This window comes from Seriola dumerili, unplaced genomic scaffold, assembly GCF_002260705.1.
Source record: "Seriola dumerili isolate Sdu_G_001 unplaced genomic scaffold, Sdu_1.0 BDQW01001344.1, whole genome shotgun sequence".
Lineage (NCBI taxonomy): Eukaryota > Metazoa > Chordata > Actinopteri > Carangiformes > Carangidae > Seriola > Seriola dumerili.
Genome location: NW_019175599.1, coordinates 405,603 through 421,806, shown reverse-complemented (window position 1 = coordinate 421,806; position 16,204 = coordinate 405,603). Strand labels below are relative to the sequence as shown.

The 16,204-nt window shown below is 41.6% G+C and overlaps 1 protein-coding gene across 1 annotated transcript in view; it reads left to right on the top strand.

Moving 5' to 3' along the window:
- Window positions 1–16,204, top strand: part of LOC111238462 (maltase-glucoamylase, intestinal-like) — a 75,008-nt gene that overhangs the window by 13,568 nt on the left and 45,236 nt on the right. Inside the window, exons 13-19 of the mRNA XM_022767989.1 lie at window positions 2,345–2,458; window positions 3,012–3,096; window positions 3,805–3,922; window positions 6,361–6,532; window positions 8,033–8,149; window positions 10,767–10,921; window positions 14,367–14,451. Coding sequence (XP_022623710.1) covers window positions 2,345–2,458; window positions 3,012–3,096; window positions 3,805–3,922; window positions 6,361–6,532; window positions 8,033–8,149; window positions 10,767–10,921; window positions 14,367–14,451 — 846 coding nt within the window. The remainder of the gene's footprint in view (window positions 1–2,344; window positions 2,459–3,011; window positions 3,097–3,804; window positions 3,923–6,360; window positions 6,533–8,032; window positions 8,150–10,766; window positions 10,922–14,366; window positions 14,452–16,204) is intronic.

Here is a 16,204-nt window from a genome sequence, read left to right as displayed (position 1 = left end):
GTTGAACATTATGTGTCATCATGCAACATAAGCAAAATACTGTGTGTGCATTTGCTGTGTGGATAAGCATGTGTATGTGTGACTGGTTCTTTACAGTCTCCATCAAACCATAATACTCCCTAATGGAGGTTCAAGTTTCCGGTATGTTATTTTTTGATCCTTTTCCCCAAAGAGGATGGTCTCCCCTGCAGAGAGGGGTGGAGGGTAAAAGTGTGTTGCTGCCATGCTTTTATAGTGTTGCTTTTGATTACACACGCGATTAGGTCCAGTCCCTCCGCTAATCACTTTTTCATGCCGTTTATAACAGGTCAAACATATGCATCGATTCTGCATTAGTGTTTAATCTTAAAATGTTCTGCATCAACGCATCACCCTGGCAGTATGTAAGTGTGTGTGTGTGTGTGTGTGTGTGTCTATGTGAGAGATAGAGAGAGAAAGAGAGAGAGAGGGAGAGGGGGAGAGAGAGAAAGAGAGAGAGAAAGAGAGAGAAAGAGAGAGAGATAGAGAGGGTGGATCTATGTGTATCCATTTCTCTTGATGAGAAGCTATTCTTGGTTGTTTGTGCTTTATGTCTGTGCACGCATGTGTGTGTGATTTTAATTGATTCTAGTTTATTTCCATATGAATGTATGTGTCCTGGTTATGAAAACATTGGGGTCTTTTTCAAAACGACCTTTGCGGTGGCTGTGTCAGTGATAAAGGAGATACAGCGACAGGCTGGTATTTATTCTGCTTTTAAGACAGCTAATTGCTTGCAAAGATAAGGATAAAAGCTTTTTCTGCTGGCCCATATGTTTCAGTGTGCAAGTAGAATCATAGCGGCACCTCACTCACACAGATGAACATTTCTGTTCACTGCACAGAGGCAAAAATGGATGGGAGTAAAGAGAGCAGCAGGGAGTACCAAAAAAAAGAAAAAGAAGAAAAAAAAAAACAAGTATATGTGGGTTTAAAGGTAGGGATGACAGACAGAAACATGGGCTGAGAAAAAGGCAGGTGCAGGCAGACAGACAGACACAAATAATAGATTAGAGGGAAATGTACAGGGAGACAGACTGGCTGTCTTTCTGAGTGGTGGAGTGACAGGGTGGTACACAGGGAGTCAGCTGTAGTGAGAGACAGACAGAGACAGATTATCAGGTAAACACAAAAAAGAGACAGATGAGATGGAAGGTAGAAAGACACTTTGAAGAAGAGGAAGGCGGAGGGACAGATAGAGACAGGTAGGAGAGGGTTAGACAGACAGGTAATGACATAGATAGGCAGAGTGACGGAGAGAAGAGCATAAAAACAGACAAACAGACATAAAGGTAGAGAGTGAGATATGCAACTACAAATGCCGGCAGATTTGTAGAAAGTGTTTACTGGGGTGTCGGTGTTAGTGAGCAGCTGGAGACGTCAGAGAGACAAAATCTGGAGTTAAAGGAAGGAAGAGGTGATTGGAGAAAAAAAAAGAAAGAAAGATGGAAAATGCGTCGTACTATCAATAAGCTCTGACCTTGGAGTTCTGACCACATGCCAAAAACATCTGCCTATAAATCTATGTGTGCGTGTATGTACGTGTGAGTGTGCGCACGTGAGCGTGCATGAGCATGATTCATGTCTGTGCTACAAACTGGGTTGTAAAGTTATTGGCAGTGGAAGTAAAGGTAAAAGATAGCTACAGTGGCACAACCTTGAGATTTAATATCTACCGTGCTCTAAAAGAAGGGTTCACACACACACATACACACACACACAAAATCTCTGCCTTTCTCTGTGGATTAATCATTTTTCTCAATACATGTCATTAAGGACGACTTCTAACACACAGTCACGTCTGGAGATTTCTATTGCATTATCGATTTCGCCTCTCCTCTGTTCTCTTCCTCTCTCTCTCTCTCTCTCTCTCTCTCTCTCTCTCTCTCTCTCTCTCATCTATCCCACCCCCTCCCTTATTTCATCTCGCTTCTGCTCTCTTTTCTTTGTCATTTCCACATCTCTAAGCTGTTTCTTTGACATTTCCATAGGCCTAGTGTTTTGCTTCTGTGGAGCTCGCTACGCCTACATCCTCCGAGATGATCATGCCCCATCATGTTGTTTACATGAAGAATATTTAGTAGGCTGAAAGATAAAGACACACTGTTGATGCTTTTAGAACCGAAACAAAAAGGATAAAGAAAATTGAATTTTAAATGAGGTCCTGACAAGAAAGTGTAACATTGTGCTTTGCAAAAAAACAAAACCTGAAGTGAACACCGTCAGAAGGGAAGCTCACACAAGCCAAGCTAATGTTCTCAGTTTTATTCCAAACTGGTTATTTTGGCTTGTAAACACGCAGCATCTCGTATTCTGTCCCTTTCAGGTGTGGCCGGGAGAGACAGTGTTTCCAGACTACACCAGCCAGGGCTGCATCGACTGGTGGGTTGATGAGTACGAGCGATTCTCCAGGGAGATCAAACATGATGCCCTCTGGATTGTAAGTCAATTTTAGATAAATAAAATGAAGGTGTGCATTCACTGATTAGCTGCTCACTAACTGAATATTCTGAAATTGGCGTTATTCTGCAGCCAACGAGGGCGCGCGCGCGCACACACACACACACACACACACACACACAAGGGCCAGTGAGCTTAAAATTTTTTTGCAATTTTCAGTGGCAATTACTTTACTGTGGGTTAAACATTGAGGCTGACACAAAAACAGGCAGAAATTCATTTTGTACTGTTAATTATTCCTCAGCTGAAAATTTGGATTTGGCTCCCTGATTACTCAGGCTGTTTACTGAAATATACATAATTCCCCATCTCACTTCAAACACCTGATCCAACCCAGGTCATTTTACTCATGTTTATTAGGAAAAAGTAAAATGTTGGATGTGAATAAATCTTCTTTTCAACACTTCGGTGGAAGAATCCTGGAATTGCAACACTCGTTGCATGTCTTAAATGATTGTAATTATTAGTTAAAATGATTAGTTTAAACTTTTAATTGTGTTCTGCCAAAAACATGACCTCTGATGCACTTACAGGACATGAATGAGGTGGCTAATTTCAAGAAAGGATCGAATAAGGGCTGTGCCGATAACAACCTCAACTACCCTCCCTACACTCCAAGTAAGACTCATTACTTTTTATGTTCTGAGCCATAATCGCACTTAATACTTATACTTATCTTATACAGTCTTCTGCAATATGCAATAGGTATGTTCCTTTAGAGACATGGTTAAGTCTCAAAACTTTATCATGGCAACATTATTAGTTTGTCCTTATGTAGAAAAAAGTCATAACTCTAGTTTCTAACAGTCTGAACAAAGGACTCGAAGGTTACTGCAATACAAAGACATAGAGGATGGCACAGGCTTTGCAGCTCGTAGCCCAAAAGCTGAGCACAAAGTTGATAAATTAGCCACAATAGCTCATGAAGTAAGTTCAGGTCCAGAGGAAAACTCATCTAAAAAAGTGGGTCCCTGGTGAAGAATTTCGAAAATGACTCTTCTGCCATGTCTTTTATTCCAACTGTTTCCCAGGCAGGATGATCATAACTGGAAAAGGCATGCTCCCCTGGTGCCACCTTTTTATTGCACTCCTCCTTAGTCATCCTCTTCCCTCCATTGCTCTGTCTGTCTCTCATTTCCTCACTGTTCCCTCTTCCTATTGGAATATATATCACTGTCTCTCGTTTTCCCTGTCCCTTTCTTCCTCTTTTTTTTTTCCTCCCATCTCTCTCCTTCCCCACACTGCACCCTGTACTTTGTATTCAGTTCCGTACCTCTTCTCACTTTACCCCATCTATTTACCTCCTGCATCTTTTCTCTCCCCCAGAGATCCTGGATGAGGTGATGTACAGTAAGACTCTGTGTATGGATGCCAAGCAGGCCTGGGGGAACCACTATGATGTCCACAGTCTGTATGGCTACTCTATGGTGCTGGCTACTGAAAAGTGAGTGCACTCACAATCGATGACAGAAGGGAGTTTGGCCAGCTTGTGCTACAGTAGAGAGGCCAACTCGCTCCCACCCCTTGAGAGCAATGAGGCCACTGGCAAACTCAAAATGCACTGTGTGATGTCAAAACACAAAATCTTTCAAATCAAGTGTCGTAGAATGAGAGGTTATTGAGAAGTGGCCCTGGAGCAGAATTATGGAGTTGAAATGCAGAAGCGCGACCGAGAAAATCTGTCAGTTCAGTGCAGCGCCGTGGTGACTTACGCCCTCTGCTAAATCATAGCCTGTGACTCTTGCAGACCATTTGCAAGTTGGGTCCCATGTGACGAGTGCAGAAACATGTTTTAATGAGCCGGGCTCCGAGGGTGAGAGAGTGAATTCCTCGTCTGGGTCTGACGCCGGAACAGTTTAAGGGCCCATTACTTACACAAACCTACAGAGGGGCATCAGTGTGAGCGGAGGATATAATCATTTGACATGTGGTAACTGATGACGCATTAAGCAGGTTAAAGTATATTTAACCTGCTTTATGCTTTATTTATGCATAGATACATGGGTACAGTCAAAATCAATCTGGGCAAATACATGGATCGTGGATAACTGCTGGTTAAATGTACACACAGCGCTTGATTACAAACAGTCAGCTTGTTAAAACTATAAACTTAGTTATTCTCTGCATAACACCATGTGCATTGTGCGGGCGCCAGTTTTTGTATATCCTTTACTCAAGTTATGCTAATGGTTGGAAAGCCGATTAAGGTACATTAAGCGGGCTACATAAAGTTTGCCTTGCCTCTGTAACAGAAAGAGATGATGATGTTTGATGAATGAGGTGGATCTTTGGCTGAAATTCATGTATCTAATCTCAGATTTCCACCACTGAATTGCAAACAAGCACAGAGCAATTTGCAAAGAGAGTAAGCAGAGGAGGTTCACCTGAGAAAATCAGACTATTCAAATAGTACAGTAAAGCTAGGCGGATGACTGCATTTCGTGGAAGCCCACGTGAACAAGTGCTGCACAAAATACAAAGCACTTAAATGTCACAGAGGTATAAACTGCAGTCATATCCATCTTAGTATAGAAGCTCATATAGATTTCACACGAGGCTAAAGTTGGCATCAGGTGCCAGGATTCTAATACACACTAATGGTGATGGTATAGGAAAATGCTTCAATTAGAAAGAAGTGCACACCTGCACTAATGGACTTTTGGCTGATAGAAAATAACACACCATAAAACTCAAAAAACAAAGAAAAAGCAATGCACACCCCTAGATGCAGACTACGACTACCTAGGCAGTAACCTAGGTTAAAGGTTATGTCACTATTACAAAGGTTCATTGTTTTCACCACTTAGTGGGATATCCTGCATTTAAACGCAGATTCTTCACTGCCATGAGCTTTCAAATGTACCTCAGATGACAATAAAAAATAAAAAATAAAGAAAATGCAACCGCAACCTGTCAGATTTGAATTTGAAGGTGAATATAGCCTCAGCATTGCTTGGTACTATGTCTGCAGAGGAAGAAGAGCTTCTTTCACAATGACAGCACAACACAGTGTTCCCACTGTCTTTTATGTTTTCTTACACAAAAGGTTGCCATTACATTTAGCAACATCTCACTAATAAAAGTGGGTGTATAGATTCAGAAAGGCAACATATTTTGCTTTTATATATAGACATCCATTGCATAAAGATATTAATGAAAGCGTGAGGTATAGTTCAGATCTTTCCTTGGGGTTTCCTGTTACCGCCGTTTAAAAGTTCCCCAGGTATACGTACGGTATAATGGTATTCAGATTATAATGCAGCTTGTTTCACTAATGGCACTTCCCTAGAGGTACAGTATTACCTGTGACAACCACACTGTGTACATATACACTGTGCAAAAAATGTATGCACAAAGGAAAATATAATACTTGCATACACAAGGTCACATACACGGACATACACACACACACACACAAACACACACCCGAGACCGTGTAATACAATCCCTCTAAAGTCGACTTGCTGACTCACTCCTTTGGCATTAAAACAAGCTCATCTTTTGTCTCCTTTCTCCCTCCGTCCACTAATTAAAATGTGTTATTGGCAGGAGACACATTTTGTAAACACCATCAGGGATTTGTATTGTCATGAAAATCAATGCCACTTCGATTTCCCTCATCAAACAAAATAATAATGTACAGTAGGGAAGGAAAAGTACCACTAGCTGTGGCTTTGTCCCCATAAAGTCACTCTATCTCGCACCACTGTGAGCACATATGTGTCGGCGTACACGTGTTTGATATAGGTTTCCCCCTTGTGCCGCCTGAGTCTCTCTCTTTCTGTCCCTTTATGTCCTTTTTATCTTAATGACCTCTTTCCTCTCCCTCTCTCCTGCTCTTGTTCTGCATCTCTCCTTGCTGCCTTCCTCTCCACCCCACAGAGCTCTGCAGCGTGTGTTTGGAGGAAACCGTACCCTGATGTTGACCCGCTCCTCCTTCCCAGGTGTAGGAAAATATTCGGGTCACTGGCTGGGGGACAATGCTGCCAACTGGAACGACATAAAATGGGCCATCCCTGGAATGCTAGAGTTTGGGCTCTTTGGTGTTCCCTATGTGAGTAGCAAACCTTCACAGAAGGGCAAATACTGTTCGTATTATACTTAAAGCAAGAGAGTTTGACATTTTCTACCTGGTTGCCATGACAGGGCTTAACAGGACTGCGAGGGGGAATCTTTTCTGTTTTTTTTTCATTCGATCCACAGATTCAAACATCACATCATAAAATTTAATGTCAACAGTGTAATTTAGACCTCCCTTTGAGCCCTTGTATTTGAGGAGAAAAACATTATTTGTAGTTTTGTGTTGTAACTTTCTCAACTTTGATACTGTAATAGCACACCTGAAGCTGGCAGAAAAGAAATACTCCAGACACCCAAGAGCTCCATTCAGTCTCCATTCTTTAGCAAATATCCATTGACTTTGGTGCATTTCACTTGAGGCTCAGATTCCCCTCACACAATTTTAATGAAAGAGACAGAAATGTTATTATTAGGTATGTAGAACACTTGTATCTTTCAAAAAGATCTTAACATGCGGTTCTGGCATTTGTGAGCTTCTCTCTTTTGCCTTTTTAAAGAGGATTCAGCTGCTAATTGAGATCTATGTTCAGGCATAAGCATAAAGGCAGAGGGGCAGGCAAGAAAAAGTGCGTCTGGAATGAAATCCATTAAAATGTCTGGAAGAACACCAGTTCTCCTCGCAGGAGCACCACCACGCTCAAACACATGAAGTCGAGAAAACACACACTGCTTTTGTCACTACCCAAGTGCACTCTGTGCTAACTACTTGCATGTGTATACGTGTGGTGCACAGAGTGCAAACAGCAGTAAGAAAACAACAGGGAGTCCAATGCACACACAATCACACAAATGCACTCCTCCAGCTGTGCACGTCAGGTGGTCTCAGATGTCACCTACATCCTGGTGGGACTGTGTCAAGCAGATTTTAGGCTCTTCAGTACACACACACACACAGAAGACGCACATACACACGCTCACACAAAGAGAGAGAAAAGGAGAGCAGGAGAAATGGGATTTGGATCGATTCCCTCTCATTGACTCTGTTGTAAAATGTGGCCAGTAGTAAACAATAGAAAGCAAGCAGCCTCCATGAACTGGCCTTTGACTGAAGTCTCCTTCTTGGACTCCACTGTGCAATTAATGTAAATAAAGATCACTGCCCATATCTACTCTCTGCCAATAAATCTTGACCACATTGAACGGACATCAAGAAAGGCATTTTAAAAGACAAATATGTGGTCAGTTATCACATCGGTGCCACTTTTTTTTTTTTTACTACTGCAGGAGATTTGTTGACCTCACTGTCAGTGGTTGGTTTTCTTTCTGAAGGTGCCTGGTTTGACATTTATAATATAGCGCTCCTTTACTTTCAACATACAATATCCGACTGGGATCCACAAAATCCCCTTTTCTTAGAATATGTGAAATGGCATGCCAACAGTATGATTCCATTACAATGACTAACATTTAAGACATCATATGTACACTGTAGCTGTGGCTAAATGTCAAGCTGTCACCCCTTCATGTGTTTCAGATCGGAGCTGACATCTGTGGATTCTTTGACAACTCCAGCGAAGAGTTGTGTCGTCGCTGGATGCAGGTGGGGGCTTTCTATCCCTTCAGTCGGAACCACAACGCTCAGGGCTACAAGGTACTGGGAAGGCATTTTGTTCTGCAATTCTTATATTAGACTGTCAGTTTTAGATTTATGTATCACACATTGTTAGGTCTAAAGGGCTGCAGGGTATACCCTTCATTTCATAACATTGTATAGGTGCTATAAACTGGTTAAAAATAGAAACTTCTTTCCGTATCCATAGAGATTGTCATCACACCAGCACACGCCAGCACAACTGTGTCATAAAACGGGAGCAGTGTGACATCTGATTTTGGGTTCCACACTGTGAATGTTAGCTGCTGGAAATCATTATAGCCGCCGGGTACTGGAACATTTGAGCCTGAAGTAAAAGGTAGCTGGTGCCCAACTGATACTCATCAAAAAGCTTGAGATTTTACACTTTAGTAAACAAAAAAGCTAATGCTAAATTATGTTAAATGACCATATTATGATGTGCCATATGGCATGAGACCCTTAACTAACCTTTGAATGGGTAGTGTTATCTCTCTTCACACACACAGCACCACCTCCTCAGCTCAAACTGTGGGTCTAGTTGCATGTATGTTATACGATCCAAGCAGTTCCTAGTGTCTTGATTTTTGGGTGAAAACGTGTGAGGATGAGTTTCTATTTCACTCTAACAGCTCTGTTTAGCTGCTTAGCTTACATACTTGCGCAAGCAAAATAGAAGTTATATTTAGGCTTTATTGTTTGTACTTGTAAGCAGCATGTTTCACTTTTAATGTTACAAGAGAAAAGACTATAATAATAATGATAAAAAAGGGACTAAACAATGTCTTTGGCAAATACATGAATTAGATGAATAAAAAGCCGAACAGCTGGAGCTGCCGGAGTGTGAACTTCCCCAAATAAAATAGAGCATAGCCACCTGCATAAACCCACACTGATACATTAGTATGCAGGGCCGCAGTAAGACAATACTAGACAGTGGATGTGTTAGTTGCAAACAGGGTTTTTTTTTTGTTTGTTTTTTTAAACGTAACCTAAAACCCCACAAAATAATGTACATTGCCATGCACCATGTTCTGGAAAGTAATGCTCGGTTACCTCTGTGGGTATAGCCAGGTGTGCTAAAGTTTGCAGTTTACAGTGCAAAGCAGAGCAGACAAAATTTAATCCATGATTATACAACAGTTAGTTCAGACCAAGTAATCTGATTGGACGAGAGTCATTCCATTGGTGCTGATATAGAGTATAATAGCAGTGGGACTTTTAACTACATGTATCACTCCACTTTACAGGTGTTCTATTAACCATCTTAGATTACAACAAACTACGCAACAATGTCAATTTTTCCAGAAATAAAATCTGAATTGAATGATGTATGCTCGTCAGAAGAGGATGAAGGGAAGAAGCCTCAATACTTAAGCACACACCCCAAGTAACATGTAGACAAAGCAGCAAGCTAAGGTGCACTGTGCAGGTCAGGAAAATGTTTATGTGTTGCTTAGCAACAGTGCAGTACCAGTTGCGGAACTATTTGTGTTGGCGTTCCCAAATGATGAAATAAACAAACAAATAATAATCTGTCGTTGCGTATTTAACTAACATGGCGCTCGTAGATCTGCTGTATAAAAGCTGTGATTGTGATTCGGTTGTTGGTACGAGGCCGCGGCCCTAGAACCAAAGACAGCCGTGCTGATATTCAGTACAACATCATTACCCAACCATCCCTACCCTTTATATATATATATATATATATAATATCACTCTCACCACAGCCACATGCACAACTCTTTTGCTACCTTCTTCATGTCACATTTCCATGCTCATCACTGCTGCAAAAATAGCACAGCACTGGCGAGGTAGAGGAAGGGGGGTGAGATGAAATGTTGTGTGTGTTGTGTGTGTGTGTGCTGTGGTGGTGTGTCGTGTGTGGTGTGTGTGTGTGTGTGTGTGTGTGTTTGTTTTGGGGTGGGGGTTGGGGGTGGGGGTGTAGTTGCTGGAGGACAGGGACATGATGATGATGAATTTGAAGTACGATTTTCACTAAACAAGACAGCTAATGTGTGACCTTTGCTTTGCCCTAATCATGGCTCTCATCACACGACCATGCAGGCCAGTCCATACACACATACACACACACAGTTCTCATCACACTCTCAGAGGTGCCCAGGGCATAAATGATTAGCCAGATGAGAGGAGCACGGCCTGTTAGCGACTAATCACCCTCTCACTCTCCACTATCACAAAAATTAAATCATACTTCTGTTTCTTTCTCACACACTTTTCCCCTTTAATTCTTTGACTCAAGTTGTCTTCTGCTCATTCTCTTTGCAAACTCCACTTTTAGATTAGTTCTATGTGAAGGTGAGTTCTATTTCATTACAAATAAAGGCCACTTATTTATCATGAAAAAATTGATGTTAAAAAAAAACAAAAAAACACTTCTTTGGTATTCTTCTTCCTCACTTCGAGTCTGTCTTTCAACCTCTGTCAATATTCCCCCGATTTCTTCCTCCCCTCATTCAAACAAGTTCTCTCTCTCATCTCATCTCCTCCCATCTCTCTCTCTCTCTCTCTCTCTCTCTCTTCCCCTGTGAATAAAAAGACAAATCTTTATTTTCTCTCCCCCTCCTTCTCTCTCATTTATCAACGCCATCTCTTTAATCCATCTTTCTGTCTCCAGCCCCAGGATCCTGCTGTGTTTGGCCCTGATTCAATGCTGGTGGAGAGCTCTAAACACTACCTGAAGATACGTTACACACTTCTGCCTTACCTCTACACGCTCTTCTACAAAGCCCACACCACAGGGGAGACTGTTGTACGTCCAGTCATGCATGAGTAAGTCATTTTAAAAATATTGGTAGTGTACTGCCAGGCCCTCTCAACACCAGTTCAGTCATAACAAGTGGTTGTACAGTACGATTTGGCAGAAAAGGCTCTGCTGCATACATGAACGTTAATCTTAGTTGAATCAACAATGCAAAATATCATATAGGAGGAGGTTGGCATGAGCGTAATGAGCAATGTAACAGTGATAAGTGATAGGTTGTACAACCCACCCTAATGCCCCTGCATGAATATGATTGGACATTACTAGCTGCCCAGCTGTGAATTAACCAATCACTGTAAGGCATCCAGCAAACAGGTGTTACCAGCTAATACAATCACAACTTCAGTGCTCAGCCTGAACTAAGGCTGTGCTTCAGCGCAATCAGAGAAACTTTCATCGAGGCTTTGACTGTTCATTGCAAATATACAGTTAGATTTGGTGGTGAAAGCTCTACTGTTTGAGGGAGCTCTCGATGAATCCGAGCTGCGACGAGGTTTCTGCTGAGAAAGCTAATACTCCAAAATAAAATTATTATGCTTAATACGTTTTAGCAGGGAGTGCATGAGCCCCCCAAAAACATCAGAGTCACTGTGATCCACCATCCTGAATCCAGAGCAAAGCCCTTCACATCTGAGAGGAGCTCAGACAACATCCTAGCTTCCCTCAGATGAATATGTTGCAGAATACTAACAGTATCCTGATTCAATATTCTACATTCTCATGTACCTTAACTATGTGAAGCAACATGTTGCACTTCCCTTTGAACGCTTGGAAAACTCTCCTCTCATCTGTGAAGTAGCTAAGACTGTACACTTCAAATGCATATTTACAGATACTGATGGTTATCTCAATACAAAGGAAATAGTCTATGTTCCTAGACAGGATAAAGAAACAAATTCCTCTCATTCAATACAGGCCTCCCCTCTAATCACATTACATTAGCAATGAGCAGGAGTCAAGGTATAGATTGCATTATATGAGGAAAAATAAACCAAAGTTTAAGGAAAGTATTCTCTAGTGAGCTGCTAAACAGCATGCATGAGATAGCAAGGTAATAGACAACAAAAACAACTGATAACTGCCAGGGGAAAATGTTCCCAAAACCAATTCACCCAATACTGGAATATTCAAATTAGCACTTTGGACATTAGCAATAAGGCTGATGAGATTGATAATACCAATGCAAATGAGAACACATACATTGCAAGTGAAAAGATTGCAAATTAAAAACGGAGAATTCAAATTCAACAGCATAGGAAGCTCAGCACCCAGCAGTACAATATCACCAGCAAGCAAGCAGAAGCCGTGAATGCTAATAATTCATGCTCATCACAAATTGAATGTTGAACAGAAACAGCATAGCAGCCAGGTTAAACCGAGAAGCAGCCAACAACAATGCGGACACAGCTAGCTCACTGGCATCGCCCAGCAAACACAATCCGTATCAAGCCAAAACACGTTTGCGTGTAGCCAGCAATGAATGTAAACACAAGCAGCAGCAGTAACAGGTACTTAGCTTGTAACGTGGCGAGTCGAAATCCGGTGGATGGTGAAGGCCCCTGGCGGAGTTGGTCGCGGTTCCACAGCAAACAGGAAAACTTCTGTCCTGACATCTGTATGGACAGGAGGTTGACAACCAGCCGATGTCGCGCGGCACACAGTGTCTATTTTCTCCTTCTTCTCCTCTAGCAGTCCATAACGACAAACACAGTCTGGCTCAGGTCAGCTCAGGTCAAATCATCACTCACGAGTGACACTTCGTCTTGCTCTTCTTTGGTGTTTGGTGTTGCGGAGTGACATTTGCTCACAGTCATGTCAAGTCTCAGGTTGTAATGTCCGCGTTGTACACCTGCGTGGGTTTGATTGGACGTTACAGCTTTGAATGAACCAATTGCTGTGAAACTTGAAGTCAAGTCAATTTTTTATTTAGACCCCAAATCAAAACAAGAGGTATCTCATTGATTTGCGGACCGCAGTCCGGATCCCGGACGTAAAACCGTAACATAAAGTACTGAGAATTGTTCAATTTTGACGCAGCTTGAATCGGCGCCACTTTTTTAGCCTTTATGGCACTGGTCACGTGACGCTAAATAGACAATCGTTGCTACTGGATTCAGTTAGTGAGATACACACACGGCGAGAGACGACATCGACAAATACTTGGGATTGAAGAATGAAAGAAAAAAAGGAAACGTTCAAGCATTTAAGATGTGTTGGGATTCTTTATTATAAAAATGGTTAAGACTGTTGGGATTTAACCATAAGGAAGAAAAATGGAAAATCAAGCTACAATTTTTATTTCATTTTTTAAAATTAAGCGCTATATTATAATCTTATTATTATTTTATAATAATTATATATACATATAGAAATTACATATACATATAGCATATTTGAATATATTATATGTATTATAAAATTCGTAATAATAATAATATTAGTAGCTGTTGTAGGTGGTTTTGTCACAGATCCAGACTCTACAGCTCTGGAGGCAGGAAGACCTGCAGAGAGCAACAGGAGGAAAGACAGAGGAGGAGAGAGGGGAGAAAGCGCAATAATGAGAGAGGGATAGAAGGAGGGGACAGGAGGGAGAAGAAGGGAGAGAGAAGGGGAGAAGAGAGACAGGCACACAGCCTGGGTGCTCATGTGCTTGAGGAAGTTATAGAATAAGGGAGTGTTTTTCAGAAAGTTTACAGTGATCTCGTCAGCAGGACAACATGGACTATACTGCATTTACTGGGTTTAACTGATTTATTGAGACTGACGCAGACCCGCCGGTGGTTGAATGGCAACAGGTACAAAGCCTGAAGTTGTGAAAGAATAAGGAGCTAACTGAAAGTTAAAGCGTAAAGCTGAGTTTTAAGTTTGGATTTGAAGGCCTCAGTGGTGTCAGTCTGATGTCAGCAGGGGGGATGTTCCAGAGGAAGGGGGCCTGACAGGAAAAGGCTCTCCAGCAAGGAGACGTGTTTTTAACTCTGGGGACAGACAGGAACCCTAATTTCTGGGAACTGAGAGCACGGCATGGAAAATAAGACTTAAACAGATCAGACAGGTATGAAGGAGCAAGCCCATTTAGAAGTTTGTACATCATTAAAAGTGCCTTTAAAGTCTGATCCAACACGTACAGGGGGCTAATGAAGGGAAGATAAAGTTGGTGTAATATGGTCAAATTTTTATGTTAAGTTAAAATTCTAGCTGCAGCATTCTGAACGAAATGAAGATGAAATTTTCGAAAATCTTTACAGTAAGATAAAAAAGTAGAATGAATAAAGTTACGCATACTTATACATTGCCCCAAAGGTTGTCATAGAACAGTGGCAATAAGGTATTTACTGACTGAGCAAAGTAACACATTCTGGTTTTACACAATGAATCTAAATTATGTTTTGGTTACCCAGAACACTATGAGAAATATATCTGATTGATTCTGCACTCTTCTCTGTCATTCCCAAGGTTCTACTCTGACAGCGCCACCTGGACAGTGGACCACCAGTTCCTCTGGGGAAAACACCTGCTCATCACACCTGTACTGGACCCGGTCAGCCAACACACCAACAAAACATCCCAGAATACACATACATACATGTTTTAACATGCCTTGGTCCTTCAAATACACATGTTCCTTTGCACTGTTTCATGTTTAGACACAGGACCGATCGTATACAGAACATATAGGAAGATGCATGTAGTACATAGAGAAATGTGTTTTGCAGATGATGCAGCAGAGTTACTCTCACACACACTCTCACACACTCAGTCAGTCAGACACACACACACAAACACACAAACACACACACACACATTGACCTCCACTGGGAAAACATGACATGGGATTTTCTTTGTTGCCCTCCCCTCCTCTCATCCCTCTTTCTTCTCTCTTTCATATCCTCTCTCTTTTCTCTCAGCTCTAATGAGAGCACTGACCTCATTACTAGCAGATTAGAAGTGTAGATAGAAGTGTGTATGCAATGCGTGTGTTTGTGCATGTTTGTCTGAGTATGTGTGTGTATATGCGTGCACCTGTGTGTGTATGTGAAAGTGTGCGTGCCTGTACGTGCATGAGTATGCGTGCATATGCAGCGATTGCGGTCATGTCAAAGTGGCCTGATTAATAAGCAATTTAGCATGGCCTCTCGTGAATTACAGAATAGTGGAAAGCGAATTGGATTCATAGTGGGGCTAAGGATAAAGTAACTTCACTAAGTGTGATTGTGGAAAAGTTTCTAATACAAAAAGTGGAGGGTTTATGTTTGTAGCGCCTCAGGGTCTGAGATGTCCAGGGGGCAGAGAGGAAGGGCCTTAAGGTTACTGAGCAGGTTGCTATTTTTCCTGAATCAAAGACAAACAAGACAAACGCATAAGTGCATCTACTTTGGGCCCTTTCAAGGCCAGAGGCAGAGCTCAAGTGTAGAGTAGTTGGGAACAGGAAAGGATAAAAATAATTCCATTATCAGTGAATGTGTTAGGGGCTGGCATCAATTATGACCAACTGCTCATTTTCTTTCTCTTTAAAAGCAATGTTACTTGTGTCAAAGTGCCCTGATAATTGAATAGAATCAGATGTTTGCAGTAGAATTGCACCTCCAAGGAGGAAAATTATGACCCTGCTTGTGATGGTGCAGAAATTGTCATGAATGAATTACAGTGGATCAAACATTTGCTTGCCATGTAGCGCTGGTCTGGGTTCTTGGGGGGCATGGATGCATTCAGCCCAACATTTCTCAAGTAATCCATCACGGTGCATTCTGACAGCTCTATGTTCGCGTTCACACTACAATCACATGTAGAGCTGGAATTAAAAAAAAAAAAAAAAAAAAAACACTGCTTGAAGGAGTTCAAATTTAAAATCAAGTCAGCCAACACATCATCCACAAACAGAGTTTGTAAGCTTTTGAGTAACATTTGTTCACATGCCCAGATCTGGGGTTTAACCCAACCCAAGCTAAACTCCAAAGATGCACCATGCTGCTTGATCAATATTGACAAGACCCCATACTGAACCTCCCCTCCCATTTCTGCATACTAAAGATCATAGCTGGCAGAAAAATATCAAATAGGTAAAAGTTAGCAACCAAAAAGACTTCATCTAATAAAAATGCCACATCAATGGCATAATAAAGTCAATATAGCCATGACTGATGCACCGTTACCCATCGACCCATAGTGTTGAGGTGGTTTTGAGCCATTAAACATGTCGCACTGTGTTCTGACATGAAAATCATCTGCTGTAGAAAAGTAACACAGCGCAGTGTCGGACACTGGCGTAAGCTTTTGAAGCATTTTGGACGTCT